This window comes from Odocoileus virginianus, chromosome 30 (assembly GCF_023699985.2).
Source record: "Odocoileus virginianus isolate 20LAN1187 ecotype Illinois chromosome 30, Ovbor_1.2, whole genome shotgun sequence".
NCBI lineage: Eukaryota > Metazoa > Chordata > Mammalia > Artiodactyla > Cervidae > Odocoileus > Odocoileus virginianus.
In genome coordinates, this window is record NC_069703.1 from 19,975,178 (window position 1) to 19,990,913 (window position 15,736).

At 40.1% G+C, this 15,736-nt stretch overlaps 1 protein-coding gene and 1 non-coding gene across 3 annotated transcripts in view; one reads left to right on the plus strand and one right to left on the minus strand.

Annotated features, from left to right (window-relative positions):
* Window positions 1-5,580: 5,580 nt before the first annotated feature.
* On the plus strand, window positions 5,581-5,703 carry LOC139032268 (small nucleolar RNA SNORA40). The gene has a single exon (XR_011484805.1). It is a non-coding gene; the product is annotated as a small nucleolar RNA SNORA40 (small nucleolar RNA).
* A 3,571-nt stretch (window positions 5,704-9,274) lies between these two features.
* The window catches only part of PECR (peroxisomal trans-2-enoyl-CoA reductase), a 50,923-nt gene continuing 44,461 nt past the window's right edge, over window positions 9,275-15,736 (minus strand). For both annotated transcript variants that reach the window (XM_070458621.1, XM_070458620.1), the window contains 2 exons: window positions 12,935-13,046; window positions 9,275-9,808 (listed from right to left, as the gene is read on the minus strand). In XM_070458621.1, the coding sequence (XP_070314722.1) occupies window positions 9,723-9,808; window positions 12,935-13,046 (198 nt within the window). In that variant the 3' untranslated portion in view covers window positions 9,275-9,722. The remainder of the gene's footprint in view (window positions 9,809-12,934; window positions 13,047-15,736) is intronic.

Here is a 15,736-nt window from a genome sequence, read left to right on the forward strand (position 1 = left end):
TACTTGATGAAAATAATTCATCTTTTATTGGTAAAACATGAATAACTGCATCTGATTATTTTCCTTTAATGTGTTTTGTATTTGGAAAATAAAAAATAGCCTAAGTTCATGTTCTGGACAAGTGAGAGTCAAATCAACTATCCTGTCTTCCATCCTCTCTGAAAAAAGAACCACTTATAAATTTCATTTTTTCTAAAGCATTCCAAATTTGAATATTTTGTATAAAATGCTTTCTAAAAACACATTTCAGTTCAGTTCAGTTCAGTCACTCAGTCGTGTCTGACTCTTTGCGACCCCATGAACCGCAGTACACCAGGCCTCCCTGTCCATCACCAACTCCTGGAGTTCACCGAAACCCATGTCCATTGAGTCAGTGATGCCATCCAACCATCTATCTCATCCTCATTCGTCCCCTTCTCCTTGGGCCCTCAATCTTTCCCAGCATCAGGGTCTTTTCAAATGAGTCAGCTCTTTGCATCAGGTGGCCAAAGGACTGGAATTTCAGCTTCAACTTCAGTCCTTCCAATGAACACCCAGGACCAATCTTCTTTAGGATGGACTGGTTGGATCTCCTTGCAGTCCAAGGGACTCTCAAGAGTCTTCTCCAACACCACAGTTCAAAAGCATCAGTTCTTTGGCACTCAGCTTTTTTTATAGTCCAACTCCCACATCCATACATGATCACTGGAAAAACCATAGCCTTGACTAGACGGACCTTTGTTGACAAAGTAATGTCTCTGCTTTTTAATTTGCTATCTAGGTTGGTCACAATTTTACTTCCAAGGAGTAAACGTCTTTTAATTTCATGGCTACAGTCACCATCTGCAGTGATTCTGGAGCCCAGAAAAGTAGTCAGTCACTGTTTCCACCATTTCCTCATTTATTTGCCATAACATATTATATAAAGAAATTTAAAATTTTAATGTTTACCTGAATTTTCAAGAATGCAATCTTTTTTTTTCCTTCAGTACAACTTCTTCATGCTAAAAATTTTGAATGTGAAGCATGGCATTTTGAATTCCATACAAGAATTTCTATATTTCACTAAAAATAACTAGCTAAAATTTCATGTAAATATAAAACATGTGCTTTAGATTGAAATAAACTACATTTGAAGTGTGCTGTTTGTAAACCAAAGATGCCTTTTATGAATTGAATCCAAAAAACTTAGACAATCCAAAAATATATACAAATCAACAGCAAAGTTTCTACTTGATCTTTCTAGGCAGGATTTAAATGTCATATCTTGGTGTTTTCCCAGTTATTGTGTATTAATTTAATTCTACTTGATCTTGCTATATTCTGGATATTTTCTCAAACACACTTGAAGTTTGAAAATGAAAGATCCAAGTGCCACAACTAAGACCTGACACAGCCAAATAATAAATAAATAAATACTAAAAAGAAAAAAGAGAAGAAGGATTGAGGCTGCTAAGTTAGAGCAGACAAGGCAAACGATTAAACCCAGGCAGGAAGTGGCGCTCCAGGTCAAGTAAGAAACCTTGACTTGTGTCTGTCTCTCCAGAGTTCTCAGAATTCAGGGATGCTGAGTCATGCTCACAAACTCACCAGAAGTTGAAGGGTGTAGCCTAGACTTGCACACAACTCTCAAGGTGGCTGAAAATTCCTATGCACCAGACCAGCCCATTAGTTCCCTTTGTCAAAGCTGCCCAGAAAATCAAAATTTATTTATTTTTGGACATGGTTTTGGAGGAAAGGGAAGTGGTTTAATTTAGCACTGAGAGTCTGATGTATCCTTCTTCAAAAGAGAGATGTATACACCAAGCAAGATGCCGAGCAAAGCAGACATTTGCAGCCCAAGGTGGGGGCGTGTGCCTTATGGCCAGTGGTCGATGAGCACTACTGCTGGTGACCACGTGGGTTTTTCATATGCTATTAGGGTGAATCACTGTCCCACGTTTGAGAGTGATCTATATTTTTCCGTTCACATTAATATTTTCAATTAGATTAAAATTAACTTTCTGAGAAATGACAGGACATTTGGAATTTGCCCTAAAATACTTAAAAATCAAGTAGGAGAGAGGAAATTTTAGAAAAATATAGATCATTATTAAAACTGGGTTGGGGCATGATGATACTATTTTCTTTACTTAACGTGTGTTCAAATAGTTCCATTAAGATTTTTTCAAAATTTTATTTCAATAATTATTTCTTGATGTCTTGGTTCTGGTCATTCTCCGCATATTGCATTGGTCACAGGCTCTAAAGCTAAACTCCTTTAATTCAAATTCTACTTCTGCCATTTGCTAACTAAGATCTTAAACAAGTTACTTGATCGTTTATGCCAGTTTCCTCATTGTAAAATACTGTTACTGATGAAACCTACCTCACATGGTTTTTGTATGGTTAAAATAAGATCATTCATGGAAGGTGCTTGGCACTGTCTGGCATATAGTAATCACTCAATAAATGCTAGTTATTATTACCCATCATTAGTGATTCTGTAGTTTAACTTTTGTGGGCAGTATATTTTCTATTCTCCAATTTGAGCTCAAAAGCCAACTACAAGGCCCATTCCTACACACACACACACACACACATACACACACACACTTTGCTTATTCAGCAAAATGTACTCCTGTATCCACTGAAATCTCTCTAATTTAATTCCTCCAAATGAAATAGTAAGAACAAATTAGTAAGAATCAGATAAAGGTAGCCACCCTCTGAAGTCCCCTAATCTCCATCTCAACAATGTAGAGGAGAAGGCTGCTCCATCTCTTTTCCCTTCTCGCCACAGTCAATCCCACTAACCCCAAATCCACACTCAATGCCTCACAAGTGAATCTCCTTGCAGGAAGAAATAGACTATATTTCTTGGTTTAAGAAGAAGCTGAAGAAACCAAACAGGGAACTGAAGAAACCTAACAAAGCAAAGATTTGATCTATAGCTCTTACTTCAGAGTGTTAAAATTACAGGGTAAGGAATTCTGATTAACATCTATTCTGAATCACCCATAGAAATGACTTTTTTAAAAAATCTTTGCTATTTAAGTCCATGGTAATTAGTAGCATTTGAAAGAAGGCGATTCTGTTGAGTCATACTTAGAACTACAAACTCTAAATAAATGTGTGATTCAGTCAGGACAGACAAAAAAAGAAACAGAATGATTCAAAATATGCAAGAGAAACCAGGAATATTGTTTTTACTTTGCTGATTTGAGTTTTTCCATATTTACCAACTGGACATCATGTCCCCATTCACATATAGGAACTCAGGTATATCAGTGTTATCAGAATATCAGATGGACTAGAGTCCATCTCTTGCAACCCTCCATGTTTATTCAACTGGCTTGTACTAGAACTAACTGGTCATGTTGACTAAGCCAGTGTGGGAGGCTGGCCAGGAGCTTGGATGGGTTACATCCAAAGTCTACAGGGCAGAATTCAGTTTAAGAAGCAATGGCTTTGTATCACCAAATACATTCCATTTGGAACCTGGTCTCCCATGGCCTCTGTCACATAAACCACTAGCTGTCCAGTAAAAAGTCCTCCCGTTTCTCCCAAATAACCCTTATTTATAATCAGTTAACTCTTGCTCACGTCAGCCTCTATCCAAGTAATTAATGAGATCATTTTTATTTTGTAATTGTTTATTTTTTAAAATCTTATTGGAGCATAATTGCTTTACAAGGTTGTATTAGCTTCTACTGCACAGCAAAGTAAATCAGCTATATGCATACATATATCCCCTCTTTTTTGGATATTCTTCGTATTTAGGTCAACACTGAGTAGTTTCCTGTGCTATGCAGTAGGTTCTCATTAGTTATCTAATTTATGCATGCATGCATGCTAAGTCACTTCAGTCATGTCTGACTCTGCGACCCCATGGACTGTAGCCTGCCAGGCTCCTCTGTCCATGGGATTCTCCAGGCAAGAATACTGGAGTGGTTTGCCATGCCCTCCTCTAGGAGATCTTCCAGACCCAGGATCGAACCCAGGTCTCCTGCACTGCAGGCAGACTCTTTACCACTGAGCCACCTTATACGTACTATCAAGTATGTATATGTCAATCCCAATCTCCCAATTAATTCCACCTTTCTTTCCCCACTTGGTGTCCATATGTTTGTTCCCCACATCTGTGTCTCTATTTCTGCCTTGCAAATAAGATCATCTATATATTATTTTTTATTTGGGGAATTTCTAAATTTATCCAGAGGTGGAGGGAATAGTAGGATCAGCCATATACTGTATATACATATACTGTATATATAGCATATAGAGTATCTGTCACCTTGCTTTAACAATGTTTAACCATGCTTCCAATGTTGTTTCATCTGCTTCCTGCCTCCCCACCACCATTTTTTCCTAAACTGGAGTATTTTAAGGCAAATCCCAATACCAATATTTCTTCCCTAATGGGTAAAGGCATTTAAAAAAAAAATGTAACTACCATGCCATTAGCAAATCTAACAAAATGACCCGTAATTATTTGACATTACCTACTAATACACAATCCACATTCAAGTTCCTCAATTATCTCAAAGCTATCACCAGAGTAATTAAGTGGTAGAAGCTAGGATTTGAACACAGGCAGTTGGGACTCCAGCAGACTCTAAAATCCATAATTCATGGAAAGAGAGCCCACCAAGAGCTCTGCAGAAATGGACAATAAAGGACAAAATAGGAAGAGGGAGAGGATGCAAGGAAGCAATAAACATAAAGGTTATTAATAACCTCAGGGCTTCTTTGGTAGCTCAGAGGTAAAGAACCCGTCTGCAAATGCAGGAGACTCAGGTTCAATTCCTGGGTCGGGAAGATCCCCTGAAGGAAATGGCTAGCCACTCCAGTACTCTTGCCTGGAGAATTCCATCAACAGAGGACCCTAGCAGGCTACAGTCCATGGGTCACAAAGAGTTGGACATGACTGAGCCAAAACACTTTCACTTAATAGCAACTTCAGCCAAGTGGCTTCAATCAGAAGGGACTTGGGAAATGTTTCCTTTTAGAGAACTGACAGCCTCCAGGAGAGTAGGTTTGGAGGCTAAGCAAAGGTGAGGAGGCTCACCTTTGAGAACCAGGTGAGAGGGCAGAGGAGGAATCAGGAGATCCCCAGGAATGCAGTGCAGATGATGAAAGCATCAGGACCTGGCAGGTCCCCACAATGCAAACTCCTACTAGGGCAGAGGGCAGGCATGCCTCTTACTCAGAGGGGCATGACTGGGCTAACCAACAGATGGATTTAGTTGCCATACAAGTCACAAACAGTGTTGTCCACAAGATTCAAAATATCCCTTTAGATAACTGGAGATAAGTATCCCTTTAGATGACTGTCTCAAAACAAGGGCTAATGATATAACCACTAGCTTTTGATCTAATATGACTTTAACATGGTTCAAACCTTCCTTATTTCAATGAACAGCCACTTGGTGAAGTGGAACCCTTGTAAACTAGGAGTGGAGAAGAAATCCTGAGAGGAAACCACAGCTCAAGCTGAAGCTCCGCAGCCAGATCTTAGAAACCCAAAAAGGTGCTGCTCAGACAGGCTGGTGTTCCACCATTAACCACAAGGGGACACTTTTGAGCCAAGCACCTGGTAGTGTTAAAAACAAATGGGAGAGCACTTCTGTTTGTTTTTAATTTGTAGACAAAGATTTATAGATAGGTGCAAAAAGAAATCCTGTTTTGCAACCCATAACTCTTTGCTCAGTATGAGTTTTGATACAGATAAGAAAGAACATGACATTGAAAAGATGATGACATTGAAAAGTGATGGGGGTGTACTGGTGAACATAAAGTTTGCTTCCAGGACTATAGAGCTGATACTCTTTCCTCATACCTTAAGCTTTTAAATTATCAGTTGTATTGATTTAGTACTCTAATTTCAATGTTGACATGAACAAAAATGGCTTCTTTTTTTAGGCTTTTATCTTAAGAACACGGTGTCTGATTTTTAAAAGGCTTTTAAAAGGGGAGTTTTGAAGTGTGTCTGTATTCCACTGGAAATCAAAATATATATGTGTTAGTCACTCAGTTGTGTCTGACTCTGCAAGCCCATGGACTATAGCCTGCCAGGTTCTTCTGTCCATGGAATTCTCCAGGCAAGAATACTGGAGTGGGTTACCATTTCCTTCTCCAAGGCATCTTCCCAATGCAGGGGCTGAACCCAGGTCTCCTACACTGCAGGTGGATTCTTTACCATCTGTTGTTCAGTCACTCAGTCGTGCCCAACTCTTTGTGACCCCATGGACTACAGCACGCAAGACTTCCCTGTCCTTCACCATCTCCTGGAGCTTGCGCAAACTCATGTCCATCGAGTCAGTGATGCCATCCAACCATCTTGTCTTTTGTCATCCCCTTCTCCTCCTGCCATCAATCTTTCCCAGCATCAGGGTCTTTTCTAATGAGTCAGCTCTTCACATCAGGCAGCCAAAGTATTGGAGCTTCAGCTTCAGCATCAGTCCTTCCAATGACTATTCAGGATTTTCTCTTGGATGGACTGGTTGGATCTCCTTGCAGTCCAAGGGACTCTCAAGAGTCTTCTCCAACACCATGGTTCAAAAGCATCAATTCTTCAACACTCAGCCTTCTTTATGGTCCAATTCTCACATCCATACATGACTACTGGAAAAACCATAGCTTTGACTATGTGGACCTTTATTGGCAAAGTAATGTCTCTGCTTTTTAATACTCTGTCTAGGTTTGTCATAGCTTTTCTTCCAAGGAGCAAGCGTCTTTTAATTTCATGGTTGCAGTCACCATCTGCAGTGATTTTTACTGTCTGAGCCACCAGAAAATCAGAGGCTGAACTAAAAGACTTGTAGACCGACTGACGTGACAGCTGTGGACTGAGCAAAACCTCTTTTGGAAAGAGGTGTTTCCTGCCCCTTCCTCTGTCCCTCCCTCTTCTACAGGTGTCAGACACCATCGTGGTCTGAAGGCTATGGATGCCTTCTTGGGCTCCCTGACCTTTATCCTCCATGGGCACATTCTCCAGACGTCACATGCATGTTTTACTGTGTCTTGGCATCTTCTTCTCTGAGAACCTGAACTAACACAAGCCACGAACTAAAAGACCAGTGTGTGTGTGTGTGTGTGTGTGTGTGTGTGTGTGTGTGTGTGTCTGTGAGAGAGAGAGAGGGGTGATAACATCCACAAAGGTCATCTTATCAGCAACCTCTTTTGAAATGAGTAAATATAGAAATGTCTTTTTTTTGCCCCCTTAGATGTCCTTTTCTTCCCTTCTTACATGCCTTTAGTACCATGACCTTATCCTTGTTAGCACTTAAAATAATGGAGAATTTTATGCCGGAGAGGGTACAGAGAAAAGGGAACCCTCCTATTGTGCTGGTGGGAATATAAACTGGTACAGCCACTATGGAAAACAGTATGGAGGTTCCTCAAAAACTAAAAATAAGAGTTGCCATATGATTCAACAATCCCATTCCTGGGCATACATCTGGAAAAGAGGAAAACTCTAATTCAAAAAGATACATTCACCCCAATGTTCATAGCGGCACTATTTATAATAGCCAAGACATGGAAGCAACCTAAATGTCTATTGACAGAGAAAATATGGTACATGTATATAACTGAATACTACTCAGTCATAAAAAGAATGAAATAATGCCATCTGTAACAACATGGATAGACCTAGAGATTATCATACTGCGTGAAAGACAAATATCACTTATATGTGGAATCTTAATAATACAAATGAACCTATTTACAACACAAACAGACTCACAGACATAGAAAACAAATTTTTATGGTTAACAAAGCGGAAAGGGGGGATTAATTAGGAGTCTGGAATTAATAGATACATACTACTATTACAAAATTGATAAATAAGGGCCCACTGTATAGTACAGGGAACTATATTCAGTGCCTTGTGATAACCTAAAATGGAAAAGAATCTGAAAAAGAATATGTGTATGTGTGCGTGGGGGTGTGTGTGAGAATCATTTTGCTATACACCTGAAACTAATACAACATTGTAAATCAACCACACTTTAAAAATAGATAAATCAAAACTTAAAATTTATATTTCTGTATTTATATATATATATATTTCTTTTTCACTACTGAACATCCAACTCCTACCATAATGCTGAGCACGTAGAATGGGCACCAAATTATTAGCTGAATGAATGAGTTCCATTCAGGAACATCCAGTCTACAGCAAAATCTACCAAGTGCAGTTGCAGAAGAACATTATTGACAAGGCACTATCACAACACAGAGACATCCTGGAGTGCAGACTTCTAATTCCAGAGCACAGCTAACGATCAGCTGTCCAGCAATGGTTGAACAAGAAGACCTAATAAGGACTTGGAGCTAAGTTTAGTTACATAGTGCTACATAGGGCAGGCAAGCATTGGTTGAACAACAATGAACACATTGAGTACAGCAATGGTTGAACAAGAAGATCTAATAAGGAGTTGTAGCTAAGTTTAGTGCTACATAGGGCAGGCTCCATGCGTTGAATAGAAATCAGCAAATTTCAACCTAGGGAGATATAAGGGGTCATCAACCATCATCAACAAGAGGTAATTTGAAAAGCAAGCCCTGCTTCTTTCATTTTCTGCACCAACCTGTGCTGGGGCCACCCTGCCCTTTAAGCCAACTTGTAATTCTTAGGAGGTGTGATGTCATCACCTCCAGAAGGCTACTATTAAAATGCGGTCTAGGAGGAAAAGAAGATTTCTGCTACATACCCAGCATGCACACAATGTTAAAGTGAGCTTGGGCTCACTCTCAAGGGCGACCCTCCCCTGTTCACACCCAAGAGTGAGCACCTCCTTACATGGGGCAACCACAGCAGCTCATTAGCCTCATCCTAGTCCCGCACCTGCTTGGGATGCTGATAAAATCGCAGATTCTGCAATTTCTGCAGCCCACATCCGCCCTGCCCCACCTCGCTCAGGATTTGGTCAATCATATGCTTTGAACTGAGTGTAACTGTTAAAGAAACTACTTCACTTCAACAGGGAATAAGTCAATTTAAACAGGTTTCATTGATGAAGAGAAAAAAAATGAACATATACAGTTTGTAGATGACACTCTACAAATCAGGATCAATGGACAGAAAGGATTAATGGAAGGAAGAATACTGAACCCTAAAACAGCTGCATAGATTTTAATTGAAATTTTTTTTTGCATATAAAAGCAGAAACATGGAGAAAGGGGAATACTTTGGCTAAGAAATCAAGACACAGATCAAGTCAAGGACAGAAAAAAGATACCACTTATGACTTCATTTTTCTTTTTTAAGAGGGCTTGTACAAATATGACTTCATGAACAAACCACATATCAATAATTATATAAAGCTTTATTGATCCAAAAGTATTTGCCATCAAAAATGAGTCATTGTTGTAAAAATCATAATGATGCCACAATTCAGATTTATTGTAATATTTATAATGAAATATTAGAACCTTCTGGGAGATCATAATACCACTATCATTAACCTAAAACTATTTCACTTTTCAAAGACCTTTCTCAGAATTAAAAGTATAATCACAAATTACGTTAATTTCCACTCCTAAATTTTTTTTTTGATCATGAGTTAAAGAGCATTGGTTGGCACTTAAAGATGTATTTATATCAGGAATAACTTTTGCATAGATGTAATTGATTAACATTAAAAAATCAGAATGTGAGTTTCCCATACAGATGATAAGTTCCTGTAAAGTACAGAAGTGCACTGTCGAGATGTTAAGGCACGTGCGGATGAAGGACACTTCCATGTTTCCTTAGCTTACAGCTTGGCTGTAAGGTTGGAAGACTCTTTTATGCTTTTGACAAGAGAAAGGTCCCCTGTTCCCTTGGGCCAGTTGTCATGATCTGTTAAATGGAAAACCTCAGGTCAGACACAAATCTATTAACTTCATTAGTTCTCTTAGTTCCCACCAAACCCATCTGTCATTTCCCCTGGATCACCCCTTTTCTTAGCACGAAAAAAGAAATCACTGGGACATGTGGCAAAGGTTTTGAGAAAAATCTCAATTTGAATCCCATCTCTGCCACTTAGTAACTTTGTAGAAGTTACTTCTATAGGTTTGGAGAAGTTACTCTTGCTGAGCCTCAGTTTCCTCATCTATTAAGTAAGTGTTAGTCGCTCACTTTGCGACACCATGGACTGTACCCTGCCAGGCCCCTCCATGAAATTCTCCAGGCAAGAAAACTAGAGCGGTTTGCCATTGCCTTCTCCAGAGGATCTTCCTAATCCAGGGATCGAACACTGGTCTCCTGCATTGCAGGTGGATTCTTAACCAGCTGATCCACCAGGGAAATCCCCATCTGTTAGAGGGGATAACAACATCTCTCTGTTAAAGGTGAGAGAGTACATGTGATCCCTGCATATAGCACTGGACATAACGTAGACATTCAACCAATCTTACTTCCTTAATAACAGTACTTTCTGAAACATCTTACTTACTACCAGACACTTAAGAGTTGCCCCCTCCTGGCATCCAGTCTCCAGTCTCCTCTTTCCACTTAGAAAGCCATGAGGTTCTGGAGAAGTGACCCTACGTGGATCACTCACTGATCTAAGTAAGTGCACTCTATTCCCCTTGCTGAGGTTACTGGCCAAGCATGGACACTTGCATAAGCTAGTACCAAGCAGAGAGAATCTCAGAATTTGGTTAGAAATGCTGAGACACAGTCATCCCCTTCCCTCTGTCTCTGTCCAGATGGACGTGAACAAAGAAGCATGGAGCTTCAGGAGTGGGAGGCACCAGGAGAGTCCATCTTAAGATACGGCCAACATCATAGCAGCAAAAAGAGAGGGAAAGGGGAAAAAAACGCCCTCGATGAAATCACTGAGCTGCAGAGTCAAGACTCACCTGTTATTTGAGACAATAAATTCCTTCATTGCTTGAGCCAGTCTGAGTTGTAACTATAAAAGCATTCTATCTGATACAGTACCTTTAATGTGCATTAACTAATCTAATCCTCCCAACAGCTGATGAAATGAATACTATAAGGGACCTCACTTTACAGAAAATAAAATGAAGGCATACAGAAATAAAACCTCAAGAACATTAGCTAATAAGGGTATAGCTTAGCTTTCATCCCAGGCATTCTCACTGCAGGACTGGCAATCTTAAAACTTCAGAAGGAAAGGCTGAATATTCCTGCTCATTATTTCAGGAGAATATGTTCTTAAAGGCAAGCCTAGGTGGCACAGTGGAAAAGAATCTGCCCACCAAGGCAGGAGATGCAAGAGATGCGGGTTCAATCCCTCACTCAAGAATATCCCTTGGAGTAGAAAATGGCAACCCACTCAGTACTCTTGCCTGGGAAATCCCATGGACAGAGGAGCGTGGCAGGCTACAGTCCATGGGGTCGCAAAGAGTTGGACACAACTGATCGACCAAGCATGCACATATTCTTTTTTTTGTTGTTGTTAGTCTTGTTTATCTCACATATTCTTAAAAGATGGATGTGGCTGCTTTCTTCAAAAACTTAAAAAATATTCTTTGTACTGATAAAAAAAAAAACAAAACAGTATTAGAATTACAAAAGAAAACCATTTCATTTGGAGGCCTGGAGAAGCAGTCACCTAGAGGGTTTATTTCCCCCCTCTGAAAAGGAAAAGGGATGTACCTCGCTTTAACAAACACTGACTCAACTCCACTGGTGAGGGAAGTGGAAAGATTCTCCCTCCACCTTTGCTACTTTAAATACTATCAGAAAACAATACTGTATAACCATGCAGGCATTTCTATGTTTCCAAACGAGATCCATAAAACCACAGAATATCATACAGATTACTACAATGGTACTGTTAGTAAAAAGTTAAACCGGGGGGGAAATAATGAGTAATATTATAGATCCAAACCAAACAATGATTACTGCAAAGAAGGGCTGAATCCTCGATGAGACTATTAGCACATGAAAGAGTAAGTTGAAAAGAGTAAGTCCTGAACAGGAAATTCAAGTACATATATGCTACATCAACTACATTTTAATTGTGTGTGTGTGCTGTTGTGTTTGACTCTTTGCAACCCTGTGGACTATATCCCACCAGGCTCCTCTGTCCATGGGATCTTCAAGGCAAGAATACTGGAGTGGGTTGCCACTTCCTACTCCAGGGGATCTTCCTGAACCAGGGATTGAACCCATGTCTCCTGTGTCTCCTGCACTGATCACAGATATCTTTATCACTTTAAAGGACCAGCGAAGCCCTTTAATTCGCTAGTAGTCATTTAATCAACTATCTTTGGCAACAGTTTGGACACATTTGAATTTCATATCCTTTTCTACATTTTGGGAGTGATTAGCTTGGACATGCCTTGGTTCCATGGATGTGTTTTGTCATGTATAATGAAACTGCGATACTTGACTAATTTTTTAGGATCCTTTTAACTCCAAAGCTTGATGGTCTAGTCATACGATACACACACACACATTTGCATGCAATATCTACATTAGATTGAGATATATAAACTGTTTTGTACATCAAAAATGAATGAATACAGCAAATTCCTATGGTTTCCCTCAATCTATAACCCGAAGATACTGTAAAATAGCACCATATCACCTCTCCCCACCTAACAGGTCTGATTCTCCCCCTCATATACACAAGCCACTAACTGGATAAACAAAGAGAAGTTAAATATCAAAAGTATGGCATCTTCCCGCCTCTGTTCTTGTCTCTTTCTTGTACATATATACTCACACTGAGAATATTTTTCAAGGTTAAAATTCCACTAGCCCATGCACACGCAAACAACTTTTTAAATAGGTAAACCTGTGTGCTATAATAAAGATATTTAGATATTTTCTGCACTAGGAATATTGCCTTTAAAAATCATATGATGACTGTAAATATTTTGGACATTTTTTTTGATGTTCTACAAGGAGAAAAAAAAACCCTTATCTCTTAAGGACCTAGAGGAATTGTGAAAACCTGAACAGGAGAAGCCACAAAGTGAGGGACAGACTCATTTCCTAACCACTCACCTGGTACCTCAAATAACTGTGCGTACAGAGACTGGCCCCCATCCACATACACCAGCTGTCCGGTGACAAAGGAAGCAGCAGGAGACAGCAGGAAGCATACCAAGGAGGAGATCTGGAAACAGAAGCACACACATGCACACGAAAAATTAGATACTCCTCACTTTTGGCTGCTTCCCATTTCCAAGTAGGGACATCTGCAACGACAGAACTGTAACATGAAGCCTACAGCCGAGAATGTCAGGCTGTGTGTACTATAATCTGAAGGTGCATAATAGATGCCTTTTTCTATTTAAGCATCATTAAAGTCAGGGATGTGACTAGGGCGAAGACAAGATAAAAAGAGCCTTTTTTGCTGTTGTTCAGGCACTAAGTCGTGTTCGACTCCTTGCAGTACCAGGGACTGTAACACGCCAGGCTCCTTTGTCCTCCAGTGTGAAATGAATCACACACTGTGAAGTCGTTAAAGGACTTTCCCAGTGGTCCAGTGGTTAAGACTACATGCTTCCACTGCACGGGGCCTGGGGTTCAATCTCTGGTCAAGGAACTAGGATCCTGTAAGCAGGGTCACGTGGCCAAAAATTTTTTTTAATCTTTTTTAAAATAAATAAAACAACATGAAGGAACCAGTGTCTGCTCTCTCCCATCAAATAATTCAGTTCCTTCCACGATCCTCATTGTTTTCAACACCATCACATGCCTTTTATAGGTTTCTCCCTGAAACAGTCACTGTGTCTGTGTAACAATAAACTGGCATTCTAGCTTGTTTAGTCCATGGTCCTCGCAGGCCCAAAGCCCAGAATCTCAGAGTACAGGAGCTTTCTATCAGAGGGACTTCAGAATCCCGCTGCAGCCCCAAGAAATAGATGATTGGAGTGTTCAGCAACACCCATTCCCAAAACCAAAGAAAAAGATGGAAATATTTCACTGGATGTAAACGGAGTCTCACATGAGGCTGTTGACACAAGCCGAGTTTCTCAAAGGATGATCTTAAGCTCCTACATGAGAATCCCTAGGGCTGCCTACTGAAACTCCAGACTCTAAGGTTCTACTTAAGATCATCTGGGTGTAAAGTAATTAGCCTCCAACTAATAAAAATAAATGGGAAAAGTAATAATAAAATGTTTAGATAATTAAAAAAAAATCATCTGGGTTGTCAACTCTGGGGTTGGAGCCCCAGAATCTTCCATTTTACTGCCAAGCAGGGCTGAGACAGGGGTGAGACTAACGAGGTGCTTGGGATGCAGCAGTTTAGGAGGTGCTCGCTCTGGGGGGCAGGTGGACCCTGCACCTGAGCAACACTGAAAGCAATCGAGTCCTTAAATATTGTTTGTGCCTTGCTTGTCTCACCCCAGTCCTGATCCTGTATGGAGCACTACAGCGTGTGGGTTCATAGGGCTATGCCTCTTTGAGGCTCTGAGACCTGAGAGAAGGCGGGCATAGCCTTCCCTCCATCCTTGTGTCCCCAGAAGGAAGTATAGGACTGCACTGTCCAAAAATGAGGCCACTAACCATATGACACAACCAAGACATTTCCACACAGCTAGTCTGAATTGAGAGGCACTGTGAGTATAAAATCACACATCAGATTCAGAAGACTTTTTCTTCTTGGGAAAGAAAAATGTAAAATAGTCTCATTAATAGTTGTTAAAATTATAATGTTTTAGGTATATACTAAGTTAAACAAGATTTATTTTCAAAACTAATTTCACCTCTTTTTAAAACTTTTCTTAATGTGGTTATTACAAAGTTTAAGATTACTTATGTGACTATTATCACATTCCTGTTGGACAGAATTGGTGTGGAATTAGTAATTTAAAAGTTCCCACATTCCTGGGAAAGGGCTGATGGGGCCTGGGAACAAGTAACAATCAGAACTAGCTTTACCCTGTGTGATCAATCAGTGACAACTCACCCTGTGAATACTGTTTGGTTAGCCAATCAATCAGTGTGAAAATTCCTTGACCCTGTAAGTTAGCCAATCAGAAAGACTCATGCCAATAAGTTCCTTTCTGAGTGTCAGCCAAACAACGGCCATCTCACTCAAGTAACCACGGCCTCTGGAAGTCTGCAAATCTCTAAAACCATACTTCCCCCAAGATAAAAAAGAAAACTCAACAGTCCACTCTGAGACTGTGCCTGACCAGGAATAAATGTGCTTTAGTGCCGAGTTTTGTTTCAAATATCGAGTGGTGGCCTCATCCTTTGACAGTGTTCAGCATAAAATAACTCATTAAGTGTTTACAGAGTGAAGGAATCTTTTTGCATCTCTCGCCCTCAAATAAAGGGGTTTTCCATTACCTAACTTGGAAAAGACACGAACCCTTGTCTCTTGCATCTCCTGCACTGGTAGATGGATTCTTGACCACTGGACCACCTGGGAAGCCCACATGACTTATGTATGGCTTCAGGCAAATTACTGAACGTCACTGGCTCTTGGTTTCCTAATTTGTAAAATCAGTATAGAGTACAAGTACAAGCCATTTGAGGGGTCTGCCAAGTGCTGCATTCTGTCTCCAAGAGATGTGGAGGGACATCGAAGGAGCTCTGGCAGTTCCTTTTAAAACTACAGCTACAATAACCCTCCTTACTCAAGCCCAATAACTATTACTTAAAAGAAGACAACTCATTGATAAGCAGTTCCGAACAGTCCACCAATAGCCTATTGTCAAACTCAGCCCCAAAAGTGACATTAGTCATTAGCTGGGGCCATCAGAGGATCTTGAAAACATAACCTGGAGATGCTAGGACCCTATGAGACAGAGACTGAAACTCCTTATTCTGCAGCTTATTGCAGTATAAAAC